The sequence below is a fragment of the Triticum urartu genome, chromosome 5, assembly GCF_003073215.2.
Source record: "Triticum urartu cultivar G1812 chromosome 5, Tu2.1, whole genome shotgun sequence".
NCBI lineage: Eukaryota > Viridiplantae > Streptophyta > Magnoliopsida > Poales > Poaceae > Triticum > Triticum urartu.
In genome coordinates, this window is record NC_053026.1 from 11,914,492 (window position 1) to 11,938,316 (window position 23,825).

Sequence of the window (23,825 nt, forward strand, 5' to 3'; positions counted from 1 at the left end):
GTTTGAGCCCATTTTGTTTTTTGTTTTTTTTACTCCCCTGCGAACGTTAGATTTTTTTTAGCAGTCCAAACGCCCTTAGAATCGTCGGATCCCGATCAAACGCGTGACAATTTTTCTACTATTTATTTTACTACTCTCTCCGATAAAAAAAACAATGACACTTTTTTTGAATTGGAGGGAGTACATGGCAATGTTGCTTTAGAGTATAGCAAATCTCTTACAACGGCATCACAGTCAGTTTTTTAACAATATTTGTTTTTTTAGATGATCCATGCATTTGCACCATTTTCCATAGAGACAGAAACGAGCAACCAATAATGGTCAGACCTAATGTTATGTTGCTTGCAAGTGACGACAACGAATAATTTTTTTCCTTTCTATGTTGATAAAAAAGTCCCCCTTCCCCAAACCCAAACACCATTTCATTAAAGCGAAAAGTAGCATGGTATCAAACTGCAGGCAACATCATCTTTTTTTCCTCAGGCTTTTTTTACATCGATGAGGAATACGTCTAGTTTACGATATAATTTTATTTTACAGTTGGTTCGATATAATTTTCATGCTCCGACGTGCGGCGGACTGTTGATAGAAGAATACGCCTAGTTTACAATATAATTTTATTTTTAATGCTCGTTCTTAATCCAGTTGTTTGTACATTCTATTAGCTATTGTTTTTCATCGTATTTATCAGATATAAGATACCCTTTGGGTGTCTTTTTTGAAAAAAGAATATGCCAAGTAACATAGTATCAAGCTAAATCTGAGCAACCAGCCACGTTTCAGCTTTAATTTGAATGTGAACTTTCACTCTTGTTTATTACAAGCACCAAATGCAAGAAGAACTACAACTAAAATAACTCAACGGCCAAAAATGCAAAGCAAATCACTCATCACGAAGGACCAATTGGTGTTGGCAATAAGCATCCAATATCATTGTTCGTCAGTTGCATCCAGTGAGAGAACTATACCCTGCGGTGATGATCCAGAAAAAGTAGACAACACATTGGCGGCACTAAGCGTGCATCACCGCAGATCACTTCCCATTGATGGAGGTGAGTATTCATTTTTCCTAGCATGTATCTTACACTTCTCCATGTTCTCTCTTGGAAACAAAACTAATTTCGAAGGCACCAAATGCTCCACGAGGCAATAGAGTTAACCATATTAAATATACGTGTATTTATTTCGACACCAAAACTTAGAAATATCATCAATGCATTTAGTGCTAGGCATTTCAAAAGCTACAACGGTAAATTGCCAATCTTTCTTAGCCACAACACAATCAAATAGAAAGTATTGCACCAATTCATTCTCACAACATCATAAGCAAGACGTATCAGCAATGGTCCTTCTTTGATAGGTTATCCCTAGTTAATATTATGTTATAGACCACCAACCAAAGAAACACATGGATGTTTGGAGGAACCAAAAATGCCCGCATCAAATCTTTCAATGGTGGTACATGATCAATGTGCCAAAACAGGAAGTCCCATGTGCAAAAACCTTCCCAAGTACACGCACCATTCAGGAGGAAGTCCCTCAAACCAAGATTCAACCCTCAATTGATTCTCCAAGAAGGATCAACACTGCCCTTCCATTTAGTTATCTTGACATTCATGTTGGGGATCGTAGCAGAATTTAAAATTTTCTACGCATCACCAAGATCAATTTATGGAGTCATCTAGCAACAGGGAGAGAGGAGTGCATCTACATACCCTTGTAGATCACGAGCGGAAGCGTTCAGAGAACGGGGATGATGCAGTCGTACTCGCCGTGATCCAAATCACCGATGACCAAGTGCCGAACGGACGGCACCTCCGCGTTCAACACACGTACGGAGCGGATGACGTCTCCTCCTTCTTGATCCAGCAAGGGGGAAGGAGAGGTTGATGAAAATCCAGCAGCACGACGGCGTGGTGGTGGATGCAGCAGTGATCGCAGCAGGGCTTCGCCGAGCTTCTGCGAGAGGGAGAGGTGTAGCAGGGGAGAGGGAGGCGCCAAGACTTCAGGTGTGGCTGCCCTCCCTCCCCCTCCTTTATATAGGCCCCCTGGGGGGCGCCGGCCCTGGAGATGGGATCTCCCAAGGGGGCGGCGGCCAAGGGGGTGGGAGTGCCCCCCAAGGCAAGTGGAGGCGCCCCCCACCCTAGGGTTTCCAACCCTAAGCGCAGGGGGCCCAAGGGGGTGGCGCACCAGCCCACTATGGACTGGTTCCCCTCCCCATTCAGCCCATGGGGCCCTCCGGGATGGGTGGCCCCACCCGGTGGACCCCTGGGACCCATCCGGTGGTCCCGGTACAATACCGGTGACCCCTAATCTTTCCCGATGGCCGAAACTACACTTCCTATATATAATTCTTCACCTCCGGACCATTCCGGAACTCCTCGTGACGTCCAGGATCTCATCCGGGACTCCGAACAATTTTTGGATTATTGCATACTCATATTTCTACAACCCTAGCGTCACCGAACCTTAAGTGTGTAGACCCTACGGGTTCGGGAGACAAGCAGACATGACCGAGACGACTCTCCGGTCAATAACCAACAGCGGGATCTGGATATCCATGTTGGCTCCCACATGCTCCTCGATGATCTCATCGGATGAACCACGATGTCGAGGACTTAATCAATCCTGTATTCAATTCCCTTTGTCAATCGGTACGTTACTTGCCCGAGACTCGATCGTCGGTATCCCAATACCTTGTTCAGTCTCGTTACCGGCAAGTCACTTTACTCGTACCGTAATGCATGATCCCGTGATCAACCACTTGATCACATTGAGCTCATTATGATGATGCATTACCGAGTGGGCCCAGACATACCTCTCCGTCATACGGAGTGACAAATCCCAGTCTTGATTCGTGCCAACCCAACAGACACTTTCGGAGACACCTATAATGTACCTTTATAGTCACCCAGTTACATTGTGACGTTTGGCACACCCAAGGCACTCCTACGGTATCCGGGAGTTGCACAATCTCATGGTCTAAGGAAATGATACTTGACATTCAGAAAAGCTACAGCAAACGAACTACACGATCTTTGTGCTATGCTTAGGTTTGGGTCTTGTCCATCACATCATTCTCCTAATGATGTGATCCCGTTGTCAATGACATCCCCATGTCCATAGTCAGGAAACCATGACTATCTGTTGATCAACGTGCTAGTCAACTAGAGGCTCACTAGGGACACATTGTGGTCTATGTATTCACACATGTATTACGATTTCTGTATAATACAATTATAGCATGAATAATAGACAATTATCATGAACAATGAAATATAATAATCATTTTATTATTGCCTCTAGGGCATATTTCCAACAATTCACCCCTTCAGTTAAGTGAAGGGCAAAGAAGTCAATCAAGTCTTCTATTTTCTTTTAAGGAGAAAACCAAACCATGGAAATGTTTCTACTGAGCATTGCTCTGCCAAGGCCACTATTTCTGTTTGCAAAACAAAGTACTCAAATTAAATATTCCTATAAATCATCCCTACTTACTTCACATTTCACCACATTTGGGACTATTAAATTTCTGACGTTGAGTCAATTAGTCTCATTATGTATAGGCACATCAATGTGATAAAAACTCAATCCCCTAGCGGACCTACCAAAGTAGGTTTCCATTGGATGTAGTTGCAGCCATGTCGCACAGTTGTTAACATTATGACCTAGCTGATTGCATATGAAGCAAGTCTTTGGCTCTTAGTGTTTTGGTTCTCCACCGTTAAAACAAATGATGTCCTTATATCTAGGATCTAGCACTTGATCCACTTTATTCACTACTACGGGGAGGGATCAAGGGCACTTAAGACGGTGGCGCAAGAGCTTGTTGACGCGACGGTGCAGGGCGCGAAGGGGGTTGTTGACGCGCAAGAGGTGCTACCAGGGGTGTGGCCATAGGCACCCGTGGAGCAATAATTGCATTCAAATATACAAAAAAATGTTCCATAGGTGATGGATGAAGTGTGTCGGAATGGATTTGGCATGAAAGTCATCAACACCAAGATCATTGTTTTCAAGAGATGAATGTACTATGATAAAAAAAAGAAACAAATTATATGGATGTCGAGGGATTCAATGAGTGGAGCAAATATAGACAAACTAGCTTAACCTAAAACTCGCCAACCCTGAAATTTGAGCTAGAAGTTTGTATAGGACTACCCCTTCTTCTATCCCCCTTGAGCTTCTTAGATTATAGGCTATATATAATTAATAATATCCCGAAAACCTCAAAGACGTATTAGATATGCAAGTCGTGTAGTAATAGTGTAGTCACACATTACTAGTGGGGATGGAGCCTATGTGTCCCTCGGTCTGTCCATACACAAATATGCACGCACTCCAAACACGCTAATTGACCTTGAACCCTAAGACTACTCATAGAGGGAGTAGCATAAGTGGTAATATCACACATATCTAGACAAAATAGATGATGTATGTGTTAAGTAATTAATGAGGAAAGACAATGTTTTGGTAACATAATATGTTACGGTAACAGTACACATATAAGATAAAATGAGTCTAGAACCTAATAAATAAGGTATTGCATGACACCACACACTACCAACTATAGAGGTACTACCTCCGTCCTGGTTTATTGGCCCCCTTCATATTTCATGTCAAATTTTGACCATGTATTTGACCAACAAAATGTTAGTGCATGTCACCAAAAAATGTTGGATTCGTATTTGAACATAGTTTCTCGTGGTATGATTTTTTATGACATGCATTGACAAATCTATGGTGAAAAATTGACACTAAATACGAAGGGGACCAATAAATCAGGACAGAGGTAGTAGTAATAGTAACATATGCATGTTACTAGTCTAAGTTACTCCCCACTATAACCAGCCTAACTCCTCACTCATGAAGTATCTCGGCTAAGGGGAAGAAGAAGCGATGAAATGAATAGACCCAATGAATAAAAAATGGGTGGGTTGCCTACATCATGCACGGAAGCATATAGATAGCTAGATGATACTCTACACGTTGCGGCGGGGAATGGTTGCAATATATTCTAATGGGATTGGTTGTATGGAGCATAAATACATGTGAATTAATAGTATCATGTGATTATTGTATAGTGTAAAACTTTTTTTCACGCATGATTGTGTATTGAGGTAGACATTTTCCCATGTATGCATGGTTGCATGTGCATTAAGTATGCTAATTGGATGGAGCATGCAACTAAGAAAGAGGAAATAATAATTGATGAGGTGGCATATGTGCATGTTGAGATAAATAGGATAGTGGAGATCAATTTCTTATGTATATATAGGATATAGGATGTGTACTCCCATTGTCTTCTTATCTACTTCTTTCATAATTTTCAGTCCTTGTTCTTTGCATGAGTAAATCAAACTGCAACTACTGAGATGGAGAAACACCAACCAACAACTAGAGAGAATGCATGCTATGCATGCATGCACAGCTTAATTATTATCGAGTGCCATCATTTTGGCACGCTTTATCTTGGCAAACTCAACCAACTTGTCCACATCCGGCATAACCTCCTTAGCACCTTCCAACCCAGCGAAGCGCTCCGTCCATTCCACTAGGAGTGGGGTCTTTGTTGTGTCCAGGAGTTCGACACCACAAAGTGCCTTAGTTCCTTGCATCCACGCGATCATGCCGGAGAGCACGACATCGACGTACCCGACATCATCACCACCGAAGAAGGGCGCTAATTTTCTGGAGAGCGCCCCCTCCAGCGTCTTCACTGCCTCCACCGTCTCTCTCATCCATTCAGCTTTCTCCTCGTTTGTGTTGGCCCTAAACATCTTCAACCATGGGGCGACTAGCTGCAATTCATCAAGCGTGAGCACCCACATAGTCCGTGGGACATATATATGTTGCTATATATGTAAGTGGGTTTACAGTCGTCAGACATGTATGTACCTTATCTTCAATGTACCTGGCCCAGAACCGTGCCATGGCACGTTCGTAGGGGTCAACGGGGAGGAGGGCTGGACCCACATCACTAAACTTCTCCTCAATGTACTCCAAGATCACGAGTGACTCACATATCAGGTTGTTGTTGTGGATGAGAACGGGCAACTTCTTAATGAACGGGTTGGACTTGAGGAGAAGGTCGCTCTTGTTGTCAAGGTCCTCCTCAAAGTACTCATATGGTAGGCCCTTGAAGTTGAGCGCTAGCCTCACCCGTAGAGCGAATGGGCTCCGCCATGTTCCCAACACCTTGAGCTCGTCTCCTAATTGTTCCTGCCATATGTAGCCTAGTAGGTGCATCAAGGCGGATTTTATCAACATAGCTCATTGCATGCATGCTCTTCTCCGGGCAAAATAAAGTAAGTCGAAAGTATGATATCATGTACTCTCTTCGTCTCATAATATAAGATGTTTTTTGACACTACACTAGTGTCAAAAAAACGATGAAGAAAGTACTTTCTACAGTTCTCTTGATATTCTACTCATATCATTTAAACCGTGTATAAACCGGTGGTGGCCGGTGGCAAAAATAAATAAATAACATAGTCGAAACACAAGAAAACAAGAACTTGCTTTTGAAGCATTCGTCGGGATAAATTCAAGGGGCCCATTGGAAGATGCCGTGCGGAAATGGAAATGACACATGCGGGAACCTGTGTAGTTTAATTATTTATTTGTTTTCCTGGTTTAATTTTTTTGCATGACAATACGTGGCTCATTTATATTATAAAAAATAAAATACAAGTCACGTAAAGGCTGACATGACGAAACTGAAAAGATAGCAGAACATCTCTTAGCTTGACACAAATGCCCGTCACCTACCTCCGGCACCATCACAGCAGTCACCAAAAAAAAGGATGATGGATCACCTCCTCATCGGAGCTCGACGCGGCTCCACCACTGATATACGGATCTGCGGACCTCTAAGATGGATCACCAAAAGGCGAACCAATCTGTGGTTGGATGGTTAGAGGGACTGTGGTATCCCCAGCCCACCAGTGTTCAAATCCTAGTGCTCGCATTTATCCTGGATTTATTTTAGGATTTCCGGCGATGCGCATTCAGTGGGAGAAGATGTTCCCATCGATGACGAGGCGCCTACGGTGACTTCGTAAATCTTAAGATGATATGCCGGCTCATTCTTTCAGAGGTGCTCATAGGGGTAGGGTGTGCGTGTGTGCGTTCATAAGGGTGAGTGTATGCGCGTGTATATGAGCGCTTGTGTCTGTACTTTCAAAAAAAAGATGGATCACCAAAAGTGAAGCCCTTGCTATTGACTGAATCAGATCGGGGCAACAACCCGGATGCACCATCGAACTTTAGATCTGACACCCCACCATGACTAAAACGCCGAATAAGAAAATCATACCTGCCATCCACGAACCACGAACCAGCACACGTTTCGTCTTCTAGATGTCGTCGATGCAGACCACAATCTGCATCCACTCCTGGACTACCTCCCAAGCTCCGCGCCGATGCTGGAGCAAACGCCGTCGCAACGACGGAGCCCGAGGACATGGGTCCACCACAAGGATGCCGCCGTCGCCACCTCATCCTTACTTGAACAGACTAGTTTTCAAATCCGTCCCCAACCATAGGACCGATGGCCTCGTCAGGGAAGGATCTGAAGCTTTATTCAGTGTTGTTATTGTCGTTGTCGAAACTAAGACGATGAACAACCTAAAAACCTAGACTACGAGGGAGTAAAAATGTTCCACATACGTGGATCCAACGACCTTTCTCACCTAATCAAGGCCGCCGGCGAAGGGGAGCCGCCGAAGAACGGCGCGGGAAGATTTGCCTCTCATGGCGGCGGCTAGGATTCCAGCCGCCAGGAGCAAGAGGGAAACCAGAAAAGAGCTAATTCGTGTTTCTATCCTGATTTATTTATTTGAGTAAAGATGTGTATGGCGATTGTACAGTACCATGTTTGTCCTGGCTGCCGCTGCTGCGCTGCCGAGCCTAAGAGCCGGAGGCAGAGAGGACGTGCCGACAACGAGCCGGAGCCGGAGCGAAGCTGGAGCGGACACCAAGCGTGCGCTTGGCCGTTTGGCAGCCCCGATAAAAAGAGGCCTTTTGGGAGCCGACGGAGCGGACTGTCCGAAGCCGGCGGGGTTGGACGGAGCCGAAGCGAGCACAAGAAGCGCCATGGCTGCCTATTCGGTTGGCGCCGGAGCGGGACGACGGCACTGGCCGCTATATACAGAGCGGAGCTTGCCACGTCTTCATCTAAGAAAAATTCAACAATGCACCAACTCCCAACCAACTCCCTTGAAGTGCACGCTTACTAGTCAATCTAAGAAATAATAATTTTAAATATGATCCCTCGCGGACGATCGATTGAGCCAGCGTGCATATCGTCTTGTGCCACACAGAGGCTCAATATCTTATGGCGTTTGAACTCTGAACTTCCTACCCGATCCGCAAAATCATGTCTGTCACGATCAAGAGATTTTGATTTCGCATTTGTTTGGACGTAGTACCGTCGTGCGGTGCGTGGTAAATGATTGACCGATATCTCTAGAGTCTACTGCTGCGTGGGCGGTTGCCCTGCGCGCGGTGTCCTCCAGTTTTCCACTGCTTGTGCGCCCATCTTTTGCTCCTCTCTTTTTCTAGCTCGATATTGTTAGGAAATTAGACAGATTTTGTCTAAGCATAATTTAAATTAGTGACATCATAAAATTACTGTCATGGCAAATCATACATGACAAACTAGAAACATCTGTCACATACGCATATGGACCAATGGCACACGTCGGATGACATATGAGGCACTGGAAACTCCAGTGCAACCCCGTCTACATGCATGATGGTGAAGACAGGTGTTGGGGAACGTTGTAAAAAACAAAAATTTTCCTACGGTTTCACCAAGATCCATCTATGAGTTCATCTAGCAACGAGTGATCGGATTGCACCTACATACCTTTGTAGATCACGCGCGGAAGCGTTCAAAGAACGGGGATGAGGAAGTCGTACTCGACGTGATCCAAATCACCGGAGATCCCAGCGCCGAACGGACGGCACCTCCGTGTTCAACACACGTACGGTCAGCGTGACGTCTCCTTCTTCTTGATATAGCAAGGGGGAGGAGAGGTTGATGAAGATCCAGCAGCACGACGGCGTGGTGATGGATGCAGCAGTCACCGCAGCAGGGCTTCGCCGTTCTTCTGCAAGAGGGAGAGGTGTAGCAGGGGAGAGGGAGGCGCCAAGAGTCAAGGGTACGGCTGCCCCTCCCCCCCCCCCTTTATATAGGCTCCCCAAGGGGGGGCGCCGGCCCTAGGAGATGGGATCTCCTAGGGGGGTGGTGGCCAAGGGTGGAGTGGCCCCCAAGGCAAGTGGGGCGCCCCCCCTAGGGTTTGGGTGGGCCAAGGGGGGCGCACCAGCCCACTATGGGCTGGTTCCCCTCCCCACTTCAGCCCATGGGGCCCTCCGGGATGGTGGTCCCACCCGGTGGACCCCCGGGACCCATCCGGTGGTCCCGGTACAATACCGGTGACCCCCGAAACTCTCCCGATGGCCGAAACTGCACTTCCTATATATAATTCTTCACCTCCGGACCATTTCGGAACTCCTCGTGACGTCCGGGATCTCATCCGGGACTCCGAACAACTTTCGGGTTACTTCATATTCATATCTCTACAACCCTAGCGTCACCGAACCTTAAGTGTGTAGACCCTACGGGTTCGGGTGACATGTAGACATGACCGAGATGGCTCTCCGGTCAATAACCAACAGCGGGATCTGGATACCCATGTTGGCCTCCCACATGCTCCTCGATGATCTCATCGGATGAACCACGATGTCGAGGATTCAAGCAACCCCGTATACAATTCCCTTTGTCAATCGGTACGTTACTTGCCCGAGATTCGATCGTCGGTATCCCAATACCTCGTTCAATCTCGTTACCGGCAAGTCACTTTACTCGTACCGTAATGCATGATCCCGTGACCAGACACTTGGTCACTTTGAGCTCATTATGATGATGCATTACCGAGTGGGCCCAGAGATACCTCTCCGTCATACGGAGTGACAAATCCCAGTCTTGATCCGTGTCAACCCAACAGATACTTTCGGAGATACCCGTAGTATACCTTTATAGTCACCTAGTTACGTTGTGACGTTTGGTACACCCAAAGCATTCCTACGGTATCCGGGAGTTACACGGTCTCATGGTCTAAGGAAAAGATACTTGACATTGGAAAAACTCTAGCAAACGAACTATACGATCTTGTGCTATGTTTAGGATTGGGTCTTGTCCATCACATCATTCTCCTAATAATGTGATCTCGTTATCAATGACATCCAATGTCCATAGTCAGGAAACCATGACTGTTTGTTGATCAACGAGCTAGTCAACTAGAGGCTTACTAGGGACATGTTGGTGTCTATGTATTCACACATGTATTACGATTTCCGGATAACACAATTATAGCATGAATAAAAGACAATTATCATGAACAAGGAAATATAATAATAATCCTTTTATTATTGCCTCTAGGGCATATTTCCAACAGTCTCCCACTTGCACTAGAGTCAATAATCTAGTTACATTGTGATGAATCGAACACCCATGGAATTCTGGTGTTGATCATGTTTTGCTCTAGGGAGAGGTTTAGTCAACGGATCTGCTACATTTAGGTCCGTATGTACTTTACAAATATCTATGTCTCCTTCTTGAACATTTTCACGAATGGAGTTGAAGCGACGCTTGATGTGCCTGGTCTTCTTGTGAAACCTGGGCTCCTTGGCAAGTGCAATTGCTCCAGTGTTGTCACAGAAGAGTTTGATCGGCCCCGACGCATTGGGTATGACTCCTAGGTCGGTGATGAACTCCTTCACCCAAATTGCTTCATGCGCTGCCTCCAAGGCTGCCATGTACTCCGCTTCACATGTAGATCCCGCCACGACGCTCTGCTTGCAACTGCACCAGCTTACTGCCCCACCATTCAAAATATACATGTATCCGGTTTGTGACTTAGAGTCATCCAGATCTGTGTCGAAGCTAGCGTCGACGTTACCCTTTACGACGAGCTCTTCATCACCTCCATAAACGAGAAACATTTCCTTAGTCCTTTTCAGGTACTTCAGGATATTCTTGACCGCTGTCCAGTGTTCCTTGCCGGGATTTTGGTACCTACCTACCAAACTTACGGCAAGGTTTACATCAGGTCTGGTACACAGCATGGCATACATAATAGAACCTATGGCTGAGGCATAGGGGATGACACTCATCTCTTCTATATCTTCTGCCGTGGTCGGACATTGAGCTGAGCTCAATTTCACACCTTGCAACACAGGCAAGAACCCCTTCTTAGACTGATCCATATTGAACTTCTTCAATATCTTATCAAGGTATGTGCTTTGTGAAAGACCTATGAGGCGACTTGATCTATCTCTATAGATCTTGATGCCTAATATATAAGCAGCTTCTCCAAGGTCCTTCATTGAAAAACTCTTATTCAAGTAGGCCTTAATGTTGTCCAAAAGCTCTATATCATTTTCCATCAAAAGTATGTCATCTACATATAATATGAGAAATGCTACAGAGCTCCCACTCACTTTCTTGTAAACGCAGGCTTTTCCATAAGTCTGCATAAACCCAAACGCTTTGATCATCTCATCAAAACGAATGTTCCAACTCCGAGATGCTTGCACCAGCCCATAAATCGAGCGTTGGAGCTTGCACACCTTGTCAGCATTTTTAGGATCGACAAAACCTTCCGGCTGCATCATATACAATTCTTCCTTAAGGAAACCATTAAGGAATGTCGTTTTGACGTCCATTTGCCATATCTCATAATCATAGAATGCGGCAATTGCTAACATGATTCGGACGGACTTTAGCTTCGCTACCGGTGAGAAAGTCTCATCGTAGTCAACCCCTTGAACTTGTCGATAACCCTTAGCGACAAGCCGAGCTTTATAGATGGTCACATTTCCATCCGCGTCTGTCTTCTTCTTAAAGATCCATTTATTTTCTATGGCTCGCCGCTCAACGGGCAAGTCAGTCAAAGTCCATACTTCGTTTTCATACATGGATCCTATCTCGGATTTCATTACTTCCAGCCATTTGTCGGAATCCGGGCCCGCCATCGCTTCTTCATAGTTCAAAGGTTCACCGTTGTCTAACAACATGATTTCCAAGACAGGGTTGCCGTACCACTCTGGTGCGGAACGTGTCCTTGTGGACCTACGAAGTTCAGTAGCAACTTGATCTGAAGTTTCATGATCATCATCATTAACTTCCTCTCTAGTCGGTGCAGGCACCTCAGGAACATTTTCTTGAGTTGCGCCATTTTCTGGTTCAAGAGGTAATACTTCATCAAGTTCTACTTTCCTCCCACTTACTTCTTTCGAGAGAAACTCCTTCTCTAGAAAGGATCCATTCTTGGCAACAAAGATCTTGCCTTCGGATCTGAGGTAGAAGGTATACCCAATAGTTTCTTTAGGGTATCCTATGAAGACGCATTTTTCCGACTTGGGTTCGAGCTTTTCCGGTTGAAGTTTCTTGACATAAGCATCGCATCCCCAAACTTTTAGAAACGACAGCTTAGGTTTCTTCCCAAACCATAATTCATACGGTGTCGTCTCAACGGATTTCGACGGTGCCCTATTTAAAGTGAATGCGGCAGTCTCTAAAGCATAGCCCCAAAATGATAGTGGTAAATCGGTAAGAGACATCATAGATCGCACCATATCTAATAGAGTGCGATTACGACGTTCGGACACACCATTACGCTGAGGTGTTTCAGGCGGCGTGAGTTGTGAAACTATTCCACTTTTTCTGAAGTGTGTGCCAAATTCGTGACTCAAGTATTCTCCTCCACGATCTGATCGCAAGAACTTGATTTTCCTGTCACGTTGATTCTCAACCTCACTCTGAAATTCCTTGAACCTTTCAAAGGTCTCAGACTTGTGTTTCATTAAGTAGACATACCCATATCTACTCAAGTTATCAGTGAGGATGAGAACATAACGATAACCACCGCGAGCCTCAACACTCATTGGACCGCACACATCAGTATGTATGATTTTCAATAAGTTGGTTGCTCACTCCATTGTTCCTGAGAACGGAGTCTTGGTCATTTTACCCATGAGGCATAGTTCGCACGTGTCAAATGATTCGTAATCAAGAGACTCTAAAAGTCCATCTGCATGAAGCTTCTTCATGCGTTTGACACCTATGTGACCAAGGCGGCAGTGCCACAAGTATGTGGGACTATCATTATCAACCTTACATCTTTTGGTATTCACACTATGAATATGTGTAGCATTACGCTCGAGATTCATTAAGAATAAACCATTCACCATCGGAGCATGACCATAAAACATATCTCTCATATAAATAGAACAACCATTATTCTCGGATTTAAATGAGTAGCCATCTCGAATTAAATGAGATCCTGATACAATGTTCATGCTCAAAACTGACACTAAATAACAATTATTGAGGTTTAAAACTGATACAATGTCTCCGCTTATTCCGCAGCTCCTACTTTGAGTTACAAATGTGAGCAACCACACCGGTATCAAATGCCCAGGAGCTACTACGAGTACTGGTAAGGTACACATAAATTACATGCATATCACATATACCTTTCGTGATGCCGGCCTTCTTGTCCGCTAAGTATTTGGGGCAGTTTCGCTTCCAGTGACCACTTCCCTTGCAATAAAAGCACTCAGTCTCAGGCTTGGGTCCATTCTTTGGCTTCTTCCCGGCAGCTTGCTTACCGGGCGCGGCAACTCCCTTGCCGTCCTTCTTGAAGTTCTTCTTACCCTTGCCTTTCTTGAACTTAGTGGTTTTATTCACCATCAACACTTGATGTTCCTTTTTGATTTCTACCTCCGCTGATTTCAGCATTGAATATACCTCAGGAATGGTCTTTTCCATCCCCTGCATATTGAAGTTCATCACAAAGCTCTTGTAGCTCAGTGGAAGCGACTGAAGGATTTTGTCAATGACCGCGTCATCCGGGAGATTAACTCCCAGCTGAGTCAAGCGGTTATGTAACCCAGACATTGTGAGTATGTGCTCACTGACAGAACTATTTTCCTCCATCTTACAGCTGAAGAACTTGTCGGAGACTTCATATCTCTCGACCCGGGCATGAGCTTGAAAAACCATTTTCAGCTCTTCGAACATCTCATATGCTCCGTGTCTCTCAAAACGCTTTTGGAGCCCCGGTTCTAAGCTGTAAAGCATGCCGCACTGAACGAGGGAGTAATCATCAGCACGTGTCTGCCAAGCGTTTATAACGTCTTGTTCCGCAGGGAGAACAGGTGCGTCACCTACCGGTGCTTCTAGGACATAATCTTTCTTTGCAGCTGTGAGGATGATCCCCAGGTTTCGGACCCAGTCCGTATAATTGCTGCCATCGTCTTTCAGCTTGGTTTTCTCTAGGAACGCGTTGAAGTTGAGGACAACGTTGGCCATTTGATCTACAAGACATATTGTAAATATTTTAGACTAAGTTCATAATAATTAAGTTCATCTATTTAATGAACTCCCACTCAGATAGACATCCCTCCAGTCATCTAAGTATAACATGATCCGAGTTAACTAGGCCGTGTCCGATCATCACGTGAGACGGACTAGTCAACATCGGTGAACATCTTCATGTTGATCGTATCTTCTATACGACTCATGCTCGACCTTTCAGTCTTCTGTGTTCCGAGGCCATGTCTGTACATGCTAGACTCGTCAAGTCAACCTAAGTGTTTGCATGTGTAAATCTGTCTTACACCCGTTGTATGTGAACGTTGGAATCTATCACACCCGATCATCTCGTGGTGCTTCGAAACAACGAACTGTCGCAACGGCGCACAGTTAGGGGGAACACTTTATTGAAATTATTATGAGGGATCATCTTATTTATTACCGTCGTTCTAAATAAACAAGATGCAAAAACATGATAAACATCAAATGCAATCAAATAATAATAGTGACATGATATGGCCAATATCACATAGCTCCTTTGATCTCCATCTTGGAGCTCCATGATCATCTTGTCACCGGCATGACACCATGATCTCCATCATCGTGTCTCCATGAAGTTGCTCGCCAACTATTACTTCTACTACTATGGCTAACACGTTTAGCAATAAAGTAAAGTAATTTACATGGCGTTTCTCAATGACACGCAGGTCATACAAAAAATAAAGACAACTCCTATGGCTCCTGCCGGTTGTCATACTCATCGACATGCAAGTCGTGATTCCTATTACAATAGCATGAACATCTCATACATCACATATATATCATTCATCATTCATCACAACCTTTGGCCATATCACATCACAAAACACTTGCTGCAAAAACAAGTTAGACGTCCTCTAATTGTTGTTGCAAGTTTTACGTGGCTGCAATAGGGTTCTAGTAAGAACGTTTTCTTACCTACGTGAAAGCCCCAACGTGATTTGTTAACTTCTATTTACCCTTCATAAGGACCCTTTTCATCGAATCCGCTCCAACTAAAGTGGGAGAGACAGACACCCTCCAGCCACCTTATGCAACTAGTGCATGTCAGTCGGTGGAACTGGTCTCACGTAAGCGTACGTGTAAGGTTGGTCCGGGCCGCTTCATCCCACAATACTGCTGAAGCAAAATAAGACTAGTAGCGGCAAGAAAGTTGACAACATCTACGCCCACAACAAATTGTGTTCTACTCGTGCAAAGAGAACTACGCATAGACCTAGCTCATGATGCCACTGTTGGGGAACGTTGCAGAAAAAAAAAAATTCCTACGTTTCACCAAGATCCATCTATGAGTTCATCTAGCAACGAGTGATCAGATTGCATCTACATACCTTTGTAGATCACGCGCGGAAGCGTTCAAAGAACGGGGATGAGGAAGTCGTACTCGACGTGATCCAAATCACCGGAGATCCTAGCGCCGAACGGACGGCACCTCCGTGTTCAACACACGTACGGTCAGCGTGACGTCTCCTCCTTCTTGATCCAGCAAGGGGGGAGGAGAGGTTGATGAAGATCCAGCAGCACGACGGCGTGGTGGTGGATGCAGGGCGTCACAGTAGCAGGGCTTCGCCGTTCTTCTGCAAGAGGAGGAGGTGTAGCAGGGGAGAGGGAGGCGCCAAGAGTCAAGGGTACAGCTGCCCCTCCCTCCCCCCTTTATATAGGCTCCCCAAGGGGGGGCGGCGGCCAAGGGTGGAGTGGCCCCCAAGGCAAGTGGGGCGCCCCCCACCCTAGGGTTTCCAACCCTGGGCGCAGGGGGTGGGCCAAGGGGGGCGCACCAGCCCACTATGGGCTGGTTCCCCTCCCCACTTCAGCCCATGGGGCCCTCCGGGATCGGTGGTCCCACCCGGTGGACCCCCGGGACCCATCCGGTGGTCCCGGTACAATACTAGTGACCCCCGAAACTCTCCCGATGGCCGAAACTGCACTTCCTATATATAATTCTTCACCTCCGGACCATTCCGGAACTCCTCGTGACATCCGGGATCTCATCCGGGACTCCGAACAACTTTCGGGTTACTTCATATTCATATCTCTACAACCCTAGCGTCACCGAACCTTAAGTGTGTAGACCCTACGGGTTCGGGTGACATGTAGACATGACCGAGATGGCTCTCCGGTCAATAACCAACAGCGGGATCTGGATACCCATGTTGGCTCCCACATGCTCCTCGATGATCTCATCGGATGAACCACGATGTCGAGGATTCAAGCAACCCCGTATACAATTCCCTTTGTCAATCGGTACGTTACTTGCCCGAGATTCGATCGTCGGTATCCCAATACCTCGTTCAATCTCGTTACCGGCAAGTCACTTTACCCGTACCGTAATGCATGATCCCGTGACCAGACACTTGGTCACTTTGAGCTCATTATGATGATGCATTACCGAGTGGGCCCAGAGATACCTCTCCGTCATACGGAGTGACAAATCCCAGTCTTGATCCGTGTCAACCCAACAGATACTTTCGAAGATACCCGTAGTATACCTTTATAGTCATACAATTACGTTGTGACGTTTGGTACACCCAAAGCATTCCTACGGTATCCGGGAGTTACACGATCTCGTGGTCTAAGGAAAAGATACTTGACATTGGAAAAACTCTAGCAAACGAACTATACGATCTTGTGCTATGTTTAGGATTGGGTCTTGTCCATCACATCATTCTCCTAATGATGTGATCTCGTTATCAATGACATCCAATGTCCATAGTCAGGAAACCATGACTGTTTGTTGATCAACGAGCTAGTCAACTAGAGGCTTACTAGGGACATGTTGGTGTCTATGTATTCACACATGTATTACGATTTCCGGATAACACAATTATAGCATGAATAAAAGAAAATTATCATGAACAAGGAAATATAATAATAATCCTTTTATTATTGCCTCTAGGGCATATTTCCAACAACAGGGTGATCATCCGTCGTAGAGAAAGTAGTCGAAGAAGACAGACGAACATCGAGGATTTAGTCGAACTTGAGCAAGTCGTCATGTCGAGACGCTATCCAAAATCCTTATCGCCCCTCATCCGGTGCAGGTTCTCAGGGGCGGGTTTTAGAGGCCTACTCACCCAGGCGGTTGTGCACACAGTCGTCGGGGATGGTGTCGCTGGAGAAGCACCTCAGCACAGAGGAACTCAGCAGGTGTGTGTGTGTGTGTGTCTGTTCTATTTGTGTAGTCTTTTATGTGTAGACTCTCTCCTCTGCATCTTCTCTCCATAGAAGGAACGTGTGAGGAGAGTGAAGAGATGCGACTGACAATGTGGTGGAAGAACCCTACAGATTGAAAACGTGTCCACAATGAGCTTGGGCATTGACACGTACGGCTATAACAAAGCAGCGCACCGCCGAGCAAAAATTAGTTCTTCCAGCAAGATGCAGAACATAAGTCGCGAATACGAACTAGATTCACAAAATGTGACACGCGCGCGTTGCGTGACGTGACGTGACTGAGTGAGTGAGTGAGCGTGTGTTAGTGCTCTCTTTTGTCGTGATATAAGGAGTAGTAGAACAACACAACTTCTTATAATAATATTTCTTCCACTCCACTAGCAGTATAGTACTAAACTTACACATTTGGCATGCAACTCAAATTGGCCTTTGAGATTTCAAAATTTTAACTGGGCCAAGGTACAAGATTTAGTGGGCCGAGCCCCATAAAATCTAACAACCTTCACTAGATCTCATAGGCAATTTGGATTGCATTGTTCCAATTGTATTGCTTGATATATCAGCAGTTCAGTGGAGACCTATTAAAATTGAGCTTCACCTAGACAAGCAGCTACACTTGTCTACAACTGAACAATGGACTAATGCCTTGAATTGTCTGTCTTGCGCGAAGAAGTTTCACTGAATGTCATTAGTGGTACATGGCTGCCAGGGCTACCCCGCCATGGTGGATTGTATAAGTCATACTCCTGGCCTTTCACGAGCTTACTAAAGATTACTTGATCACATGGATTGTGGCCAACATTCTGACTCGCATAGGTGTGTTCTTCAAAGACTGTTGCTGAAGATATAACCCTACGGTATGACCCGCCTGTTCAGGGCCGAGTTATCCGGTGGCGGCTTGAAGAATAAATTCAACAGATAGGCCGCGATGATCAAGAGGCCCAAGGCCTGAAAGGAAACTCATGAAGCAGGCCGGCTCGTGGCCCAGTGCCTGGAGCGCCGGCTCACAGAGAAGGTCCAAGAAGAGGAGCGTTCCCTGACACAGGAAGCAAGACCCACCCCGGAGAGAAGACCCGGTCTGGAATCCGACTTGTAGTAGGAAATATACTAGTTGTAGTTCTACTAGGACTCTACATGTAAGCCGCCCCCTTCAACTCATATAAGGAGGGGCAGGACACCCTAAAAGGAACAGGTGAGGGGAGACAGACAAGTCTTAGATAAGATCAAAGTAGATGCTCACGGTTATTTGCCGATCTCAAGTGATAAACATGGACCGTGCATTCCTTCTAATCGGGATTTTCATGTACTCTACATGTAATATCATTGTCATGTACTCTAACAGTATACACACCACACATTTTTCTATAAAAGAACAGTGGACACACCTGTGATATCACCGTCAAACATTTAATACTATGATTTGATGGGTAGAATAATCAATTTTCATTATTTCATGACAACGCACAGACATTTAGCTAGTGTAATGAAACTTGTAAAATAAATATATTTTCGAAATTTGTATCCATGGGCATCAACGTTACTATCTTTATCCACACGATGATGGAAGCAAAACAAACTTGCACGCATTCCTGAACGAACGGGCGGACAGACAACTTTTGCATCCAGCCCCTCGGCTTTACCCCTTTTCTCCCGCCCTCGCAACCACCTCCCCTCACCTGTCCTGCCGAGAGTCTCTTCTCTTCTCGTCTCTCGTCGCCTCCCGAGTCTCCGGCGACCACGCCAACTAGACGGCCATGGAGCAAGGCGCCGACTCCGCGGCGGCGAGGCGGATGGCCAGGGTCGCCTCCCACCTCCGCCCGCCCACCTCGCAGGCACGAACCCACAACCACCCCTTCCTCCCTCTGCTCTGTTACTGCCGTCTCAGCTCAGATTTGGTCGGAGCGAGATCCTGCCCAGACCCAGAGGGGGAGCGCCAGTTCTTCCCCTGATTAGCTCTCGCCGCCGGCCGTGGCGGCATCCGCTGCTCCCTCCCCGCAGCGCTTCTGCGCGTAGCTGCTTAGCCTGGCCGCATCCGTTCTTTCCATGATCCTTGTATACTTCGGAATTAGCGATCCATTGACCAGGAATCGACTGTCGAGTAGCCTTGTCTAAATCTGAGTTGAATCTGCAAGGTTCGAGTTGCTGCTTCGGGAAGCCTAATAATAGACACCATCACAGTTCTTGTGTACAGCAAACACTGAAGTAAGGTCCATTGGATTTGGTATTACAGATGCAGCAATTACTAGAAGTAGTATTACAAGCATTAGCAAGTTGATAAACACGCCCGTTTTTACTAGAAAAACATACGATGATGGGATGCAATTTGGAACTACTGCCTGCTATTCTCTGATTCTGGCAGTTGAAACCTGTATATTTAGTGAGCATCAAGTAGATCTCCTAGCGACTACAATCACGATATCTTATTATGATGCTTTCAGGCCAGTGTTGCTATCTAGCTGTTGGGAAATTTAGAATCATCTGAATTATTCTTAGCTGGTGTTTTTGTCAGACAACTTCCTAAATTTAGCTCTTAAACTTAGTTAAACCTGTGGAACTGTCGTGGTTGGCCAATGCATAAAAGGTATCGTCCACTCCAGAATCAGCTTCTACTAGGCTAAATTTTCTCTTTCCTTATTTTGAAGATGGAGGAGGTGGCCATCTTGAAGGGCTCTGATTGCCGTGCAAAAGGTGCGGCACCAGGGTTCAAGGTCGCAGTCCTGGGTGCATCTGGTGGGATTGGCCAGCCGCTCTCGCTGCTCATGAAGATGAACCCTCTTGTTTCGGTGCTCCATTTATATGATGTTGTCAACACACCTGGTGTCACAGCTGACATTAGCCACATGAACACCGGTGCTGTGGTATGCTCCTTGACCCTGTCTTTATGTCCTGTTTCTGCGAAGTTGCTCACTGAAAATTGATTCTGAAAGGATAATGTAGTTGCATGTTGGTAGACCTCTAGTACAGTTGCTCTCCATGTGATCCGTGTAGGTTTTGTTTAGAGGAAATGAATTACTGAAGGAATGTATGTCTTCTCTACTGTCCTTTTAGCTCGTATGGTAGTTTTTTTTTGCGGGGTAGCAAAGGGATCTCTTCCCCGATTTCCATTAAAGAAACCAATCGAGGTACATACAGTAGAGGTTTGGAAATTAGCATTAGCCAGCTGGTTGTTTCTGTGTTACAATCTTATAATCCATAACTCAGCAAACAAGTAGCCAATTTCCAGTGGCATCATGCATTGTTCTTAAAGTCATGAGATCTCCGAAGAATATATGAAGTGTCTGATCATTCAGTAATAATTGTGGATTTAAATCTGAAAACAATAAATAATGTTGCAAGGAAAACATATAACCTACTTGAATTTTATGTAACAGGCAGATATTTGATTGGCATAATATTAATAGCTGTCCACATATCTTTGTCCGCCCTAGCCTATGCATACAATTATCGCCTGATTCTTGAACCTTAAAGGTTATCTGATCATTGGGTGTAATTATGCTAAGGTATAATTTCTACAGGTGCGTGGCTTCTTGGGTCAGTCACAATTGGAAAGTGCTCTTACTGGAATGGATCTTGTGATCATTCCTGCTGGCATTCCTCGGAAACCTGGGATGACAAGGGATGATTTGTTCAACATCAATGCTGGGATTGTTCGGACTCTTTGTGAGGGAATTGCAAAATGCTGCCCAAATGTGATTGTGAATGTGATCAGTAACCCTGTAAATTCTACCGTTCCGATCGCTGCTGAAGTATTTAAAAAAGCTGGAACATATGATCCTAAGCGCCTATTGGGGGTGACAACACTTGATGTAGTGAGAGCCAATACCTTTGTGGTATGTACTTAAAAATTGTTTGCCATATTGCCCAATCATATTGCTAGTTTCTATATGGACAGGTTCTCAAATTCCTATTCCTGTCATTCTCTGTCTACAGGGAGAGGTTCTTGGACTTGACCCCAGAGATGTCAATGTTCCTGTTGTTGGTGGGCATGCAGGAGTTACGATATTACCACTCCTTTCACAGGTTATTAGCACTTGCAGCTGCTTCAAATTTTGAACCATATATGTAGCTGAAAAATTGTTTCCATCTGATGGAACTAGTACTTACTCTGTTCATTTTTTATTTTTCTTCATGGAACTTTGTTGTTTTTGTAGGTGAATCCTCCCTGCTCGTTTACCTCAGAAGAAATTAGTTATCTCACTTCTCGCATACAGAATGGTGGGACAGAAGTAGTTGAGGTATGGTTTCCCTTATCATCTAATGCCATATCTTGTACGCACAGTGGGGGGGATAAAAGTCAATTTAAAAGTTTCTTTTGCAATTGCTCTCTCTGAACAGTGGCTTAGTGACGAAGTAATAGTTTTGTACTCCCTCCGGTCCATAATAAGTGTCACAGTTTTGAACAAAGGTTGAACTAACCTTAGTTCAAAGCTGCGACACTTATTTTGGATCGGAGGGAGAATTAGCTATGAATACTGTATTGCGTCCGATTGCAAGAGCTAGAATGTTCTTACGAATCAAACACATCATTAATCTGAACTCACAGCAGAACTGGGGATCTGCAATAGATTGGAAAAGAAGCAAGGAGAAAGAAAGAAGGCGGAGATAAGTCCAGGGAGGACTGAAATTCTATCTCAATGCCTTTACAGACTTAGTCCTCTCCTTTATGTTGCTGAAAGCTTGGATCGACACTTTGTTCAAACATGACTAACTCAATTGATAACGTCCCTCCTGTAGTAGCAGTACAGCTCAAACATTCTTCAGATATCTCTCATTGCATTTGTCTTCAGAGTCCGGCATGCTGGTTTGCAGTTCTTCAGCTTATAGTTAGCAAAGCTGAATAAGATCTGACGAGCTATGTTTTGAGAACATAAGAGTTAGAGCTCAGTAGATGTGAGATGGATATGTGAAATTACCAAATTCCTTGTGTTCTATAATAGACAAAGATGCACATATTAGTTTATTTAAGAGCTTCACAGTGTTGACAACAAAGGTCAATTATCAGGTGCATGTTAACTGTTAAGTTGAGCAGAAACCTTCTTTTACACAATACTTTTACCCATGTAGGGGGGGCCCTGTACTAATTTCTAGTGCTAGTTGCGGACACATGTTCTGGTTTGGTGGCTGCCTGACGGTCAATACATTTTCGTAAGCTGTTGGCTGGCCAGCCAGTGTTTGACCAGTGTTGGTGCTGTGTTGTAGAGGAACCATGACCACTGCTGTAGTACATGTTAATGCAATGACCTTCCTTTCTGACTACCCAAATTCATTTCAGGCGAAAGCAGGAGCAGGATCCGCGACTCTTTCCATGGTTGGTCTCCATGAGCTCATACGTGCATCATCACTGTTCTGTGCATTTTCAAATGATGGATCCAGTAACACTACATTTTTTTTCCTTCTCAGGCCTACGCAGCAGCCAAATTCGCGGACGCGTGCCTGAGAGGGCTGCGCGGCGACGCCGGGATAGTGGAGTGCTCTTACATAGCCTCCCAGGTCACTCTCCCTCTTTCTCTCCTTAGCTCAATTCTTAACTAAACTAATCCTCGCGAAACAGCGGTTCTGATTCGCGAATCTCATTCCGATTCCGCGCCCTGAAGGTGACGGAGCTGCCCTTCTTCGCGTCCAAGGTGCGGCTGGGCCGGTCGGGCGTCGAGGAGGTCCTGCCGCTCGGCCCGCTGAACGAGTTTGAGAGGTCTGCAGCTGAATTTTCATACATAGATAACCTAGGAGGCTGGGAAGGATTATTTGTCTGTGTCGCCCAAACTGCTTTGCCATGCCGAGCTCACCTACGATGCAACGCCCTGTCTTCTCTTTTACGCGTGCAGGGCGGGGCTGGAGAAGGCCAAGGGCGAGCTGGCCGAGAGCATCCACAAGGGCGTCGCCTTCGCCAACAAGTGAAGTGAAGAGAAGAGGAGAGAAATCTTTCGCCGGATGGAACGCTCGAAGCCCCAGCATAGAAATCTGAGATGCCTCTTGCTTCCTCGGAGCAACGGTCGCCGTGTCATTGTCTCATCTCCCTGTAATAAATAACAATGAAAGAAGTGTATTTATACCCGTATATACGACGCGGACAACCCGATGTTTACGGCTGTATAATTGAATAAATAAAACACGGCAGATCTGATGATTGATTATAATAATAATGATGATTAACCCGATAATAAATAAAACACGGCAAAAGTTCAAGTTGGCTCGCTCTCTCTTGTGCCATTCCTTGTTCTCTTGCTGATGA

The 23,825-nt window shown here is 45.4% G+C and overlaps 2 protein-coding genes across 3 annotated transcripts; one reads left to right on the plus strand and one right to left on the minus strand.

Annotated features, from left to right (window-relative positions):
• Positions 1-5,238: 5,238 nt before the first annotated feature.
• Positions 5,239-8,139, minus strand: LOC125506935 (probable glutathione S-transferase GSTU6). 2 transcript variants are annotated; one of them, XM_048671641.1, is made up of 3 exons: positions 7,875-8,139; positions 5,899-6,222; positions 5,239-5,801 (listed from the first exon to the last, which is right to left on the minus strand). In XM_048671641.1, exons 1-3 carry the CDS (start codon positions 8,097-8,099, stop codon positions 5,433-5,435), a joined length of 918 nt encoding a protein of 305 aa, XP_048527598.1. In that variant the 5' UTR covers positions 8,100-8,139; the 3' UTR covers positions 5,239-5,432. The 2 variants fall into 2 exon arrangements, with proteins under 2 accessions (XP_048527598.1, XP_048527599.1); XM_048671642.1 differs by having other exon boundaries at positions 5,899-6,236; positions 7,319-8,108.
• Positions 8,140-19,169: 11,030 nt separating this feature from the next.
• On the plus strand, positions 19,170-23,754 carry LOC125506937 (malate dehydrogenase, glyoxysomal). The gene is made up of 9 exons (XM_048671644.1): positions 19,170-19,428; positions 20,239-20,454; positions 21,112-21,426; positions 21,527-21,616; positions 21,748-21,831; positions 22,869-22,904; positions 22,997-23,086; positions 23,191-23,285; positions 23,419-23,754. The coding sequence occupies exons 1-9, from the start codon at positions 19,351-19,353 to the stop codon at positions 23,489-23,491; spliced, it is 1,077 nt and encodes a 358-aa protein (XP_048527601.1). The 5' UTR covers positions 19,170-19,350; the 3' UTR covers positions 23,492-23,754.
• Positions 23,755-23,825: the final 71 nt, after the last annotated feature.

Excerpts from the sequence above, each read along its gene's own strand:
- LOC125506935 (XM_048671641.1), bottom strand. The coding sequence starts at position 8,099 with ATGGCGCTTCTTGTGCTCGCTTCGGCTCCGTCCAACCCCGCCGGCTTC. Across the intron at positions 6,223-7,874 it reads CGGCAGCCAGGACAAACATG|GAACAATTAGGAGACGAGCT; the intron begins GTACTGTACAAT and ends TACATATGGCAG. Across the intron at positions 5,802-5,898 it reads CCAGGTACATTGAAGATAAG|CTAGTCGCCCCATGGTTGAA; the intron begins GTACATACATGT and ends GATGAATTGCAG.
- LOC125506937 (XM_048671644.1), top strand. The coding sequence starts at position 19,351 with ATGGAGCAAGGCGCCGACTCCGCGGCGGCGAGGCGGATGGCCAGGGTC. Across the intron at positions 19,429-20,238 it reads TCCGCCCGCCCACCTCGCAG|ATGGAGGAGGTGGCCATCTT; the intron begins GCACGAACCCAC and ends CTTATTTTGAAG. Across the intron at positions 21,617-21,747 it reads TATTACCACTCCTTTCACAG|GTGAATCCTCCCTGCTCGTT; the intron begins GTTATTAGCACT and ends TTGTTTTTGTAG.